The sequence below is a fragment of the Portunus trituberculatus genome, chromosome 15 (assembly GCF_017591435.1).
Source record: "Portunus trituberculatus isolate SZX2019 chromosome 15, ASM1759143v1, whole genome shotgun sequence".
NCBI classification, from domain to species: Eukaryota; Metazoa; Arthropoda; class Malacostraca; order Decapoda; family Portunidae; genus Portunus; species Portunus trituberculatus.
Genome location: NC_059269.1, coordinates 7,277,808 through 7,293,767, shown reverse-complemented (window position 1 = coordinate 7,293,767; position 15,960 = coordinate 7,277,808). Strand labels below are relative to the sequence as shown.

The 15,960-nt window shown below is 34.3% G+C and overlaps 1 protein-coding gene across 4 annotated transcripts in view; it reads right to left on the bottom strand.

The window, feature by feature from the left end:
* Window positions 1-3,819: 3,819 nt before the first annotated feature.
* LOC123504105 overlaps window positions 3,820-15,960 on the bottom strand; it is a 77,160-nt gene continuing 65,019 nt past the window's right edge. For all 4 annotated transcript variants that reach the window (XM_045254418.1, XM_045254417.1, XM_045254421.1 and 1 more), the window contains 3 exons: window positions 13,869-14,031; window positions 12,670-12,839; window positions 3,820-10,434 (listed from right to left, as the gene is read on the bottom strand). In XM_045254418.1, the coding sequence (XP_045110353.1) occupies window positions 8,148-10,434; window positions 12,670-12,839; window positions 13,869-14,031 (2,620 nt within the window). In that variant the 3' untranslated portion in view covers window positions 3,820-8,147. The remainder of the gene's footprint in view (window positions 10,435-12,669; window positions 12,840-13,868; window positions 14,032-15,960) is intronic.

Below are 15,960 nucleotides of genomic sequence, written 5' to 3'. Positions count from 1 at the left end.
ATATATATATATATATATATATATATATATATATATATATATATATATATATATATATATATATATATATATATATATATATATATATAATGGTGTCCAATTGCATACAACTGTTATGAACTGAAACCTGTCAGAATAATAAAAATGATAATGATATTAATAATAATAATAATAATAATAATAATAATAATAATAATGATGAAAATATATAAAATACATAATTGAGCAAAAAATTGATAAGTAATATGCAATTTTCCAGACAGCTATTGAGCAGGTGTGGAAATTAGTTAGGTGATAAAAAGGCCATATCAAAGGCAACTACTGTGTTCAGCTGCCCTCACAAATGTCTTGATGCAAGATTAAGTATTCTCCTGAAGGTTACTCAGGGTATTCTTTTATCAGCTAATTATTAAAAAAAAAAAAAAAACTTTTAATATTGAAATTCATTATTCCATAGGTAGAAAAAAAAAAAAAAAAAAAAAAAATTATCTGACACAAAATGCCAGGAAGCACCGGGTAGACTGTATGACCAAACCCATGAAGTCATTTATCCAGTAACTGATACTCTTCAAGGTTTTACAGCTATTTTGACATTTGTGCATTGATCATGTAAATCAATTATATTAGTACCTTAAAAATAATCTTTTAGAAATAAAGTACCAAACTGGTCTTGTACGGAGTTAAGGTCATCTGTTGCTGGATAATGAGGGTGTTGGTATGTATGCACTTTGAGCAAGGTTAAGTGATGGGTTATGAAGGTGTGTCCTATGCTTGGAAGCTTTTAAGTAGATATAGTGTAAGGAGTAATTTTTTAGGTTGCTCTTTGTGCTCCACCCCTTCCCAGAAGTTTAAAAATAATGCTGCAAACATGCTTTCCAGTAGTTTTAGGAAGAAAAGAATAGAAAAAAAAAAAATAAATAAATAAAAAATAAAACTAGAATAAAGAAAAAATGCCTTGACCCTAGATGAAAGCTTCTTTTTCAAAATTACTGATGTAAAACTGAAATTTGGAATTACAATAGCTAAAATTTTAATTACACTTTAAATATATCTATATATTGTATATATGTCAAACAGTGGTAGGCAAAAATCTACATCAATGATGGTGGGATGAGAAAGGGAACATCTAGTGTTAGGCCACAGTAAATTATAAGCTGTACAACACTAATGATGTATATTCATTGGAATTTACCTGCAATTCTTTGTACCTCAAGATTTCACTGAAATAATAGCACTGTTGAAAACTGCTGTGTTTTATATATATATATATATATATATATATATATATATATATATATATATATATATATATATATATATATATATATATATATATATATATATATATATCAATGACAAAATATATGACAGCACTAAAAAGATGCACATAGGATGCAGACCTGGATAATAAATGTGTCCAATCATGGGTCAAGATTCATTTTCTTGTCTATACCAAACTCCCTGGACCCAGTTCTAACTTCACTTTCCTATTGGAGGATGGGAGAAAACACAACAAACATATTTTGATTATTGCACAGGATCACGTAATTAATTCGTAGCAAAACAATCTTTGACTTGAATAAAAGAAAAAGAAGAAGGAAGGAAGGTGGTGGTAGATTTCTAATTCTCAATAATAGTTACATAAGGAAACCCTATCAGATTAGGATAATATTTTACAAAGAAATTACCACCAATAATTCCTGTAAACATTTCTCTGGTAATAAAATGGGGATTTTTCTACTTGCAAGTAGTGAATATGCTTAGCTGCTCCAATAATAATCCTTAAAGCAACATTTAAGTATTACTAACCCCTCAGTCATTTTGATGTATCCATTTGCATTTAATGCTAAATGTTAAATCTTAAAATAATTTAAGTTTTACATCTCTTAAGATGACAGTTTTTGCATCTGATGGAGTCAAACTATGCTAGAGTGTTTCCCACAAATGAAACAAAATAATTAAGATTAGTTTTAGAATTTCTACATCTGGGTCATATCACAGCCAATCACACCTGCTGATGCTTCTCTCCACAGTCTGTGGGAGCTCCAGCCTCCTGCACTATAAAATTGCTGCCTTCCATTCAATATCCAGCGATAACCTCAGACAACAAAAGCAGTTACAAGAGTCTTGATCATTTTCTGAAATAATTGATTTGCTGCCTTTTTATCTTGTGGTACATACTGGCAATACAGTATCATACTTATGAAGCATAGCTGAAAACCAGCCTAACTGCTATTATATAGCAAGGAGCTTTTTTTTTTTTTTAACTGGGCCCTGCACACAATACAAAACTTTCTGAGGAAGTCTGAAGTCTGATGAGCACTTTCAAGATCACAGTTCTCCACACATGAGGATGGTGCTACACTGCACACCTTCATTCTGAAATTAAGCAAACTTATGTATTTCAAGTTTCATCATATGTTAATTATTTAACAAATGCTTTTCAAAACTGGATCTTTCAATAGTACATCCAAGCCTCAGAGTGACCTGTTACATCAACTGTTCATAGCCCTATGTCATCACTACTAAATTGGTCTATTGTCATACTCTTGATTCCAGAATTGACACACCAAACAGACACTGGGTATACAATATGTGTAATGATAAGGTAGAATACTAATAATAGTTGCCCTGTACATACTGAACTCCTACTTGTAACATGCAAACATACATGTGAGCATCTTATGAGCATCATGTTAGTACCAGGAAGAAAATACCTGGGTATGTATGAACCTGAAAGTTTTTATCATCATACAATGTGCTGCTTTTCCTTGGTTCTAAACAGGACACAAGAAGTCTTTCCCTCTATCCTAATGAAAGAGTTATTTACTGAAGCTGGCAGTGAATTACTATTGTACAGTGTAATCATGTAGATTTATAATTAGAAACTGGCATTTACTTTATTTCAATGTGGCACTAGGTTATATAGTTTGAAATAACAAATATTTAAAAATATTTCAGTGGCTCTTATTTCATGACTCACCAAACTAGTATGCAGTTATTACTTGAGGTGAACATGCAAACTAATTTTTGAGTACACACATGAAATTCCTTTTTAGAAACATATACTTTACAAAACTTGATGTATATAATATGTTTGAAAGGAAAATTTCACACAAAATTGATTATTACAAAATATCCCAATACTTAATCTGTCACTTGCTTTCTAATATATATATTTCACAAAGACTCACCAGTACTGTTGCTAATGATATTCAGCTATAAAATCAGTCATTTAGGTAGCAGGTGTATGGAACTTTAACAAAACCACAAAGTACCATACATAAAGCCAGCGAAGTTTATTACAAAATTTCTGTGATAGTAAATTTACCCTTATATTATGAGGTATAACCTTTGAAAATATACTGTAGCAGCATTTCTGAGGAAACATGTGCAATGAAGGACACCAGTGTTGCTGTCTATGCTAGAACAACTGGTGTGCCTGGCAGGGCTCACAGTGGCCAGGCTCAGGTCTGGTTTCATCTTAGGAACATATTTTTTGAAAGATCTCCCAACATTAGTATGTAGTGTGTTATGTTGCTATTTTATCAAGGTATGTATGTAATTCTAAGGATGTTGCACACATTAGCAGGCATCATGGTGTCATAAGTGAAAAGATGTAGGAGCTAGAATATAGCAAATATACCAGGCTTATCAACTCTGATATTTTTGCAAAACAGCTTGAGGACTTAATAATGTTAATTTCAAGATTATATATATATATATATATATATATATATATATATATATATATATATATATATATATATATATATATATATATATATATATATATATATATATATATATATAAGGTAATTGAACAATTTGGCATATTAAGTAATATCAGCCAGACTTCAGTGCCATTATGAAACCTCGGACACGGCTCATTGATGCTTTCAAGCACAGAGGAGGACTATCAATGAAATTATTTTGCTTCCTCTTGATGATTTAGGGTCACTGGGCACACCTACTTATTGGTGAACTGATCGCATTCCAATCTGCTTGATGAATTACAGTGCTCATTCAGACTTACTCAGCTAATAACAATACTTGGTTAAACTTACCCAACAATCACAGTGGCCATTCAGATTAGTATGATCTCAGCAACTTAAGAAGTTGCCTTTTGAACAATGACCACAAAAATGCATCCTACCTTAAGCAATATGAAATTACATCCACAAGTTCAACCTAAGTCCTGTTACCCTAATTACACTCCTAGTCTCCATTTAATAGCCTTGGCTGTTGCATGTATTTTTTACAACTTAGTATTATACAATAAACAATAACTGTTTAGAGCCAGGGTTTAAAGCCATGGCTATATTTCTAGAGAAAGAAAAAAACTTCCTCATTAACCAGCAATGGAACTCTACATTACAAGCCTCTTACATCACTGATCAGGCCTTAAGAGACCTTTACAAGGTCAAAGAAAGACTGCTTCATAGAAATACTTAGATCTTTGCTATGAAATGATCAAGTCATGTAGGAGGTGTATGACTTAAGGGGTTTATTGTCCTGTTCTAATCAAGACAAAATTAACATCATCCAAGCACTGCATATGGTTAATTAGTGCAGGTTTCTTGCAAGATGTGAAAAACAGAGACCTTTAGTTTGACCTACCAAGAATTTGGATTACCATACCCTTCCCCAGTAACCACGTCACCTAGGAGGTGGATGGACGTGATCACCCTTGGGCAGTGTTACAACAGCAGTTAGCCTAATTGAGCACATTCTGTAGAACAATAACAAGGAGGGAACAAGACACCTCATTGATATAGGTTAATTCACCAATCCTGAAAATATATAACAAATCTTTCATATGAGGCTCATATTCCATTGGCATCACTTGCACTGTGGGCCATGTAAATGATCCTGAAAGTTGGTGAACTACTCTAATCACAAGATCTGCTACACATTGGTAAGTTTGCTTGGCACTTCGCAAAATCTCAAATTCAAGAATGCTCTATTGCTCACTTTATCTGAATTAAACAATATATTTCAACACCTTTATTGATGTCAACAATGACTCAGGACAACTTTGTTTTGGGTAATGGAAAAAAGCTGTGCCATGGAAACCTACCAACTGTGGTTCATACTGTATATACAACAAATGCACGCAGCAAAAAATAGATATATGTATATGTATTTCTATTTAAATAGTAGTCCAACAAAATACATGCCAATGCAGTAATAATACATATTATGCTTTAGTCGCCAATGTGAGCAATCTGCAGTTTTCTGGTGATCGTACCTTTGTCAAAACATCAGACGTAATACTTGTAACAAGTTTGTGATATTCTTACTGATGGACTACTTACCTAACCATTCACATGCAGGGCTGTATCTATTCAGAATTTTGCATTCAACACAAGACACTGTACATGAACAACAAGCCTGTCACATGGTAGTACTGTTCGCATCTGCCCAAGGCCTTGCCAACATGTACACAATTCTGGCTGTGTGTTCTAAGTCCTCAAGAATGGTGCAGGACTCAATAATCACACCTGTGCTGATATTGTGTACATAGAGGCTACCCTTTTCTCTGCTCAGGTAATTGTCTACATGAATATTTTTCACCTTATGCACTCAGTATGTAAATATATTACAAATTTCTCTTTTCAGAGCTGACAACTGCTTACCACTGATAATATATGAGGAACCTTGTATTTTCTTATTACAACAAAGTTACTCACATTTTATTTTACATTTAGAGAACTTGTTCACTTACTGATGTTTATGTATCTTGCATTGACTGTAAAATGTTTGTCACCATCAAAATGCAGTTCTTTGCAGTGGGAAGCAATGTTCAGTGCTGAAAAGAAAGTAAGAATGCAGTCTGAGAGCCTTACATCATGCACTAGCTTATGGGACTTTGAAATGGATGTTGGCGCTGTATTTGAGGTCTGATGTTTGGCAGACTAAAATAAAAATAGATAATAATAATAAAAATAAATAAATAAAAACACACAAAAAAAATAATAATAATACCTTGGCATCATATTAATTTGTAAACTGCAGCCAGACCATAAGATGTTCTCTCTTAACAGTGTGTGCATCACTGCTGAACTACTGAGCCTCACCAGACACACACAAAAAAATATATATTAAGGCATTGGGCCTATGTATCCGGAGATTTTGTTAACACAAGGAAATATATATGGAATGTCATTCTGAATGCCTATCCATATTTTTAAAACATACAAAAAAAACTTATGCTCCAAATAGGCACTCGGAATCATAGACCTCCCATATGACCTTGTACTGAAAACAAAAGCTGCTGTATAAAACCCTATTTATCTAACAGGATTTATCATAAGAAGTTAAAAGTTTGGCCACATGATGGTCAATATAAGATTTATATCAAGCATTTAGTACATGTATATATATTCTACTGTTTGTCAATAAAAAAATTTACTTTTGATGAATGTCCTTTTTACTGAGCCGTGTGAATATTTTTGGAAAGGGATGTCTCTTACAAACTTGCTTAAAAAAACTTTACAATGGGTGAGCCTTCCTGACAAGACAACGTTTCGGTTACTTTGAGGTTTGGTGAAACTTCGGTAATATCATTCAAATTAGCCAGTATTTAATTCAGGATTTTGTAATTTGATTAGTTAACCAATTTAATTTGGTATTTCACTGATTGTGGTATTCAAGTCATGAGGCAACAGCAGATTTATAAACTTATTGAAAAAAAAAGTTAAATAACATATATTCTTGGGAATAATCATCTACATAATGAAACAGTTGATTTGTGCACATTACTTGAGTTCTACCCACTGTTTCTGTTTCTATATTATTGTGTACAAGATACAATTTAAACTTCCAAGAAGCATGTCATATAAGCACTGTCTGAAAAGTTGTATGGAGACAGCTGACATAACAGTGCTCAAGTGCCATGAGCTGTGACATAGACTGAAATATATAGATGTCCCTTTCTTTTCTGAGACTGCTTAAAGTGATGTGCACTAACTCTTGTAAAAGATTTTACTCTCAGAGTAGGGTTAACATTAATATTTAGAAAGCTAAATTCATTTGTATTTTGTCAATAAGATTAAATGCTAATATATTCAAGAAAATTTACAAAACATTTTATAAATGCTTGGTAGTGAGTGAAACTATAATCAACAGAGCTTGCAAAGTTTCACCATACGTAAACCATCTTTGTACAGTGGAGGCAGAAGAAACTCCTCCATCAGTCACTTTTTTTGCCTTGTCATACTGACAGTTCATTTAGTACTGTATTAATACTGCAAAATAGTATGTCCTATTCATAAACATGGACAAAGTGGTCTTAGTGACTTTCACCTGAGCAACCACTTATTTCACTAAACTACTGCTCATTGAACATGGCCCCAATTACCTGAGTTTTTCTGCAAAGAGATTCAAAGCAAGTCATGAATAGATAATTGCTAAGAGTTATAGAATGTTACTCTTAGCAATTAATTTCATCCCTTTAATACAAAGTAATCATGTGGCAAATTTTTCAACTTAAAATGGCCAGTCCTTGTTAGTTATATACTTTAGAAACATGTATGTGTTATAAACTTATTGGTATGTATGTGTGGCTGAGCTGAAATTTACTATTCTAAATATCCCAGCAGTGGTAAGCTCAGCATGTTTTACTGTATTGACTGGAAAATAGCTACACGTATAACAAGAAATCATCAGAAATATTAACACTTTTTGTATTCTTGATACCTGTTGAGTGAGGTAGAAGACAAGTAGGTATATGGGGGATAAACTCAAATCTTCCAAGTACATTAAAACCTGTACATAATGTTGTAATACACTTCAGTTGTTGAGTTTATGGCCGGAGTTGGAAGGTTATTGTACAAATCACTGTCACTTGAGAACCATTATATGCAAATTCCTACTTCTATGTTATACAGCAATAATATTAAGCATCTTATTCTGCCTATAACAACAAAAATAAGAATTTTGCACATGAAACTTCTAGAGCGAGGATTTGGGCAGTATGCGAGATGAGGTCACTCTATGATAACTGTCACATCTGCTCTAAGCTACAACAATAAACATTACCTAGTAATGATCTCTACAGCTGGAACCTTTATCAGGAACTTGCCTGGATTACTTGTATGTATATGACATTTTTGTAATAAAAGATACTAAATGCCCAGGAGAAGTTAAGGAGCAGCTCCCAAAGAGTTGCCATGTTCAGATTCATGGTAGTTTGACAAGCTGTTGTCAGATTCCTGAAGTGATGAGTGGGATGGTGCAGGAGAAGTGATAAGGGAAGACAGTGGTGAGGTGAGACTTGAGGTCAAACTGACTCCAACTCCACTGCTGCCTGTGCTGCTACTACTGATACTCTGATTTTCTTCCTTATATGGCAATGGGGAGAACAGTGTTTGATAAGCACTGCTGAATTGATCACCTAAAGGAGTAGGGCTATATGGTGCCTGGGGATATAGGGGAGGGTTTGAATATCCACTTTCATCTAGTGGAGACTGCCGATGGTTTGGGTATGAGGTCTCTGATAGCTGGTGGTCCAGAATGTAGCTCTCCTGGTTTGGAATATATGGTGCTGGTGAAGGGGTTAGGTTCATTGCATGTGGAGAAGGGCTTGATATTTCAATGGGGCTCTGGGACAGTTCCAAAGATTGTGGGGAATTGATGAATGATGCTGGAGGTTTCATTTCATGATAATTATTCAGTAGGCTGTTAGAAGAATTGATAATTTGTGTTACAGTAGAGTTTGGGCTTTGACTCACATTATGAGATATGTCGAGCATAGTATGCACTGATTGGCTCAAATTTGGGGACTGCAGAATTCCGGGAGATGAAGAAGGCTGAAGCATACTGTGTGAAGACTCCATCATACTCTGTGGAGACATCATACTCTGGGGTGACTGCAGCATGCTGTGAGGTGATGGTAGCATAGAATGGGGAGAATGTACCATACTGTGAGGAGATTGCACCATGTTATGAGGTGACTGACTGGGCAGTGGAGGAGATTGAATCACAGAGCTTGATGCATGAGCTGCATGAATAGGTGAATTTTCTGATTCCATGCTCAATAACATTTGTTTCATTTGCTCTAATCCATTACCTTGTAGCATTTGTTTCATTTGCTCAATGTCCATTCCATTCAGCATCTGCCTTATCTGCTCTCCTGTCATTGCTTCCACTTTACTTTTCACATCCATTAGGAGAGCATCATTATTGTTATTCATAAGAGATACCTGGCCAGTTATGGCTGGTTTTTGTCGTATTGCCATGCTTTCAAAGAGCTCTGAGTGATGTCGAATCTCTTGAAGTGAGTGAATAAGTCCATCAAAAAGGGATTTCCCAGAAGCTTCACCATACTTCCAGTATATATAATGTTCCAATATAGTTTGATAGATTTCTTTATTACTTTCTTGACCTTCAAATCCCAACACAATTATCAAAACAATTAAATACGCCATTCTAGAATCAACATTGAACTGACGAAGAAGACCTAGAATTTCCTTGAACTTGGTGAACACCTCTGGTGACTGTGACTTTTTAATCATATCAATGCTTGTGATCATTGGTTGAGATGGGCTATGAACATTATGATAGGTGCCAGTTTCTTCATTTATAAAGCTTGAAGCAAAAACAAGGGCAATAACTGTTATGTTTTTCTTAAGAGCCAGACCCTGAGATTGTGGAGGCAGAGAATTGAATTCTGCAAACTGTCGTAGAAACCTTGTCAGTCTTTCTGCAAATCGCTTGTATGTTGACATTACATCCATGGGTTTGGTCGTATTATATGGCAATTGTTGGTCAACTAATTTTATGTTACTGATCACACGTGTCAGTATTTCAACCTCTGTAGCATCCAGGTATTGTGGAGAGGCTGGGTTAAAGACTCTTTCCACAGGTACAATCTCTTCTTCACTTTCCCTTTTAATACCTCTACACATAGTTCTTGTTGGACTCTCATGCTTGATAGAGATGTGATGGTGATCCATACTTTCTATTGTTTGATGAGAAGAAGGTGGAGGAATGGGGCCATACTGTATTGGGGTAACTGGCCCAGAGATGGGAGTAGATGGGGAGCTGTTTGGAGAGGAGCCTGTTGATCCCAAGTCAACTGGCTGAGATGGCCGATGATAGGCAAGGGAGGAGCTGTGGGTATTTTGGCTGTGAGACATCAGGTTTTTTGAGGCAGTGTTGTTGGTGTAGGTGGACGTTTCTTTTGAACATTCATTTGGAGAGAATGAGCCTGATGAAGGTCCTCGCCCTCCCCCACAAATTTCACCTCTGTTTCCACCACCGCTGCTACTACTGGTGCTGCTGCTACTGCCGCCGCCACTGCCTCCACTACTGTTGCCACCTTGCTGGTACATCATCCTTTTTGTGAGGCGAGTCTTCATGAGCTGCAGACGCTCTTCTTCACTCATCACCCACGACTTTGTCATGCCAATGTTTTCACACTTTGCAAATCTGTCAGGAATAAAAGTATTTGAGAAATTAGGAAAAATTAATCTTAATGATATACTACACATACATAACTATATTCAACAATTGGAGATTAAGAAGAGGTGCTGATTTCTTACATGATTAGTTACTTACAAAATGCATAAAAGAATATATCATCTCAATTTTAAGTAGATAATTCTGAATATTTTCCACTGCCAAAATGGCCACCGAAAGTACATGTAAGTGTCTTGGACCATTTGAAGGACTATTTTCCTCTTTCCAGTGCAACACATGCCTGATTATATTTGTAGGGTATGGATAATACATTTCTGATACAGTCCAAACTGCAGAGGTTATGCCTGAAGTAAAGTTTCTGGATTGCCTAAAAAGGCATGCATTAGCAGAACAGGATGAGAAACAACTTACTGTCTCTGCTACTATTCTGAGAGACAAACTGGTGGCTTTACAAACCATTAAAATTACTTTCAGGCTGATGGAGACTGATCCTATGATTTACAATATGAAAACTTAATTCTGTTAAATCTTTGAAATGGTTAATTGGGTGCCCATAGTGGCACACATATCACCAAACATTTTCTTCAGTGTGTTGAATTTAATATATTTTCAAATGACTTCAGTCAAGTTAAACACTTGGGAATTACACATAACTGTAGTTTATTCTTCATATTGTTTAATTTCATAGTCTTACTTTACATAAGAGAAATAAGAGTGTAAAATCCATGTGATCAGCAATGGGCAGCACACACAAGCAATATAGCCAGACCATAGCAACTAAATCATTTGTTGTCAATCAAACTCTTACAATTGTGATAATGTACTTCTAAAAAAAGATTGGTGTTGATTTTCTTTTACTAAAACATAAACATTGTGCACCTAATATGTATATCACAGAGTTTCTTCCACTATTGTATTAAAATAGCATCAATTATACAGCCAAACATTATCCTGTTTTGGTACACAACTGATGAATTACATGAAAATTAGAGCAGAGATTATAATAATAATAATAATAATAATAATAATAATAATAATAATAATAATAATAAAAATTGTGAGACAACAATCTTGGGGGTACATGATCAGGAATATGAATATTTCAAAGAAGAGCAAAGCTGTTACATATTTTCTAGACAAAATCACACACTTTTTCTAACAGCATTGTATTTAGAAGTAGTGTTGTGGTTATGTTCTCTATCTACTCTTGGTTTCCTAGGGGCAGCTGGTTCTTGGAAAATGCTGAAGGCAGCTAATTATTTGTAGTGGCCAAGTCATTGAGTTTATAATTGGTATATTGCACAAAATTTAGACAAAATCATGTATTTCTCAATTTTACATTTTATACACCAAATATATTAAATGAACACAAGGATCAAATTTGACTTGATTTTGTGTTTTAACTATATGTACTTAAGAATTTCATGAACATCTCACAGGTTCCAGAACTTTATGTGACAAGAATTTATCATCTCTATCCATTGTCTATAGTCCTGATCATAGAGAGAACTGTTGCTCTGTACCAGCTGGTTTTTTGTCTTCTTACTAACCACTTTTGTGTCCATATCTTCTCCATTGTTCTTTTTACTTTTGCTTAATTCTGTAGAGCACTTGGATATAATTCAACATATAACATAGCATAGTCATCAGTTAAACCATTTCCATGGTTTGCTAGTACCTGGTACAGTCATTTATTCATTTCTTTGTTATGATGTGAAGCCATGGATGTTGTGTGCTATAACTCTGAGAGCCAACTGATGGCTCTGCTACTAAAGGCAATGTTATTGAAAAAAGAAGAAAAAAAACCCCTTAAGAATGCCACCTTTGTAGGTAATATGTTGCTTTATGAATGGCTAGACTTGATCTTCTAAAAACTGATGAAGTCATGAATATATGCTAAAAGCTTGTCATAGTGTGCAACATAATTTTCATAGCCTTGTGTCATTCAAAATTTCATTAGTGATACAGCTGTGGAAGCTATTATTAAGAAAATGTGAGCACTGACTAATTGAGAGAGAGAGAGAGAGAGAGAGAGAGAGAGAGAGAGAGAGAGAGAGAGAGAGAGAGAGAGAGAGAGAGAGTAGGCAATCTGCTTTGTAAAGATTGCTGTACCAGTATTGAAAAAGCTTGAGTGATAAAAAATCATTGAAAGTGTGTAGCTTGAAACTGATACATGAAATTCAGACCATCTTCCTCCTCCTTTTAGGTTATATTGATAAAGGATAGGGAGAGAATTATACTAACCTGCAATACTTGCAGAACTTTCTGGATGCAATTGATATAGCACATTTCTGGTCTCCACCACAACGAAAGTGCTTATATGCATCATTCTGTACTGAACGTCGGAAGAATGCCTTACAGGAATCACATGACAATCCTCCAAAGTGCAGAGACTTGGCAATGTCTCCACACACCTGCCAAGTAAGGAACATGAGACTTAGCTCTTAACTGAAGAAAATGTATTCACTGTCAAGGCTGCTTTAAAATCGGTATTAGTTACAAATCTAATATCTATCCACTATACAATATATATATATATATATATATATATATATATATATATATATATATATATATATATATATATATATATATATATATATATATATATATATATATATATATATATATATATATATATATATATATATATATATATATATATATATATATATATATATATATATATATATATATATATATATATATATATATATATATATATATATATATATATATATATATATATATATATATATATATATATATATATATATATATATATATATATATATATATATATATATATATATATATATATATATATATATATATATATATATATATATATATATATATATATATATATATATATATATATATATATATATATATATATATATATATATATATATATATATATATATATATATATATATATATATATATATATATATATATATATATATATATATATATATATATATATATATATATATATATATATATATATATATATATATATATATATATATATATATATATATATATATATATATATATATATATATATATATATATATATATATATATATATATATATATATATATATATATATATATATATATATATATATATATATATATATATATATATATATATATATATATATATATATATATATATATATATATATATATATATATATATATATATATACATACATACATACATATATTATATATATATATATATATATATATATATATATATATATATATATATATATATATATATATATATATATATACATACATATATTATGAATATATATATATATATTTGTTTTTCAAAGGCAATTGCTAAAATTTGTTTAGACCACATTAAACTTGACCATCTCTTTTTTTCCTATAGTAATTTGAGAAGCATTGGTGACACAAACCTGACACAAGCGCACTGGCTTCCTGGATGGTGTGTCACCACAGCCGGACACAGAGGTCGGAGGGTTACGAGGCCCCACAGACATCTTGGCTGTGCCACCACCTCCAACACTTGTCACTACACTGCCACCACTGGCCACTCCAATAGCACTGTTCTCCTGCCCTCTGTTGGAAGAAATAATTGTGTTAAAGTCAGGCACAGATCAGTATATAGTGTGTGTGTGTGTGTGTGTGTGTGTGTGTGTGTGTGTGTGTGTGTGTGTGTGTGTGTGTAATTCACCTCCTCCTCGGTTGCCTGCTGGTCACCCAGCCAGTCTTCCCCATTACAGAGCGAGCTTAGAGCTCATAGACCGATCTTCGGGTAGGACTGAGGCCACATCACACACCAGGAAGCGAGGCCACAATCCCTCGAGTTACATCCCGTACCTATTTACTGCTAGGTGAACAGGGGCCACACATTAAGAGGCTTGCCCATTTGCCTCGCCGCTTTCCGGGACTCGAACCCGGGCCTCTCGATTGTGTGTGTGTGTGTGTGTGTGTGTGTGTGTGTGTGTGTGTGTGTGTGTGTGTGTGTGTGTGTGTGTGTGTGTGTGTGTGTGTGTGTGCTGATCTTAAATAATGTGATATTTCGGTTTCTAAGAATCACTAAATTAATTACTCCCGGACAACATGACACTTGGCCATTCACTGACCATCTTGCTGTAATACTGTAGTGGAGATTCACTACCGTGACTACGTCTTGCCGAACTACTCCTCTCATTCCTACTCAACTTGTACAACCAAACTGTTGCACGCCCACAACCTTCTTCACCGCCTTACAACCCCTTGCTCTCGTGATCGCCCCATGCCTTCCTCGCCCTTACGCTCCCGATCCCTTTCTGGGCTGACCACCTGTCGGTTTAATAGTGCCCAGGAATGTGTTCTTATGCGGCGAAGTAATCAACGCCTAGACAGTCCTGGACCAATATAAGCGTAAGCAACATCCGTAACACACACACACACACACACACACACACACACACACACACACACACACTTAACCTGAATTTAATGCTGTAGGTAATCCAAAGTATCTCTTCATAATGCAAATTAAAGAATACCATTTATAGGATTCAATGGCGGATGTCAACCATAAGGCAGATGGGCAGCATACATAGCGGTCGAGGCCTATAAATGTGCCCTCAGGTAAATTCCATCACGGAGAGAAGAATCATTATATTATTATAACAACACACCACTACATCCCGTCCGCGAACCCTCACCCTCAACCCGCGGAGAGGATGATGGCAGACGGTTCCGAGCCACGTTTACCATGCTGTTGCGACTCCGCCATTCCCGCGTGTACAGACCTTGGTCCTTATTCAGAAAAGTTTTTTTTTTTATCTCACAACAATTATTTTCAAAGGTCACAAATGATTAGCAAGATTTTCAAGGATGTTTCCCCTTGTCAATTGGTCACTCAAGTCGCAAAAACCTCCTTGAAAACTGTGTAGCTTCAACTACGTAGAACCTTTTTAAAGAAGTGAAATTGTGGCGCAGAAGTGTTCAAAATACTTATCCTGATTATAATTCGACACAAGGCCACTAGTTTGCGTTTTGTCTCAATCTCAAGTTCCTCAGACTTCACTGAAATCTGTGAGTAAAGTTTTATAAGAATATTTTCAGCTGAAGAGGACTTTAGATTGAGGGAAAATGCTGAACAGTGGAAATGAGAAGATGTTATTCGACTGACGATTTATGGAACATACTTCGCTGCAATCTTAATCACCTAAATAACAGAAAAAGAATATCTGGAAGGCTTGGAACGAATTAATGAAATGAGTCAAAGGAAGTGCCTAATATCAGACGTGCAATGAACATTAGAGTCATATTTTAATCATGATATATAGGAATAAAATATGAAATACTTTAGCGTATAGCAAAATAGTTAAATTGTGGGATGTTCTATCTCTCGTAATAAACGTGTTCAGTTCTCGTGTAGGGCGTGGGCCTTCATTCCTTCAAATGATACTTGTCCACCAAGTGAAGATGTTAAAAGTTGCATGTTACCAAGTTCTGTGAGTGCGACGAGTGTTGCTGCACATAACAACTGAA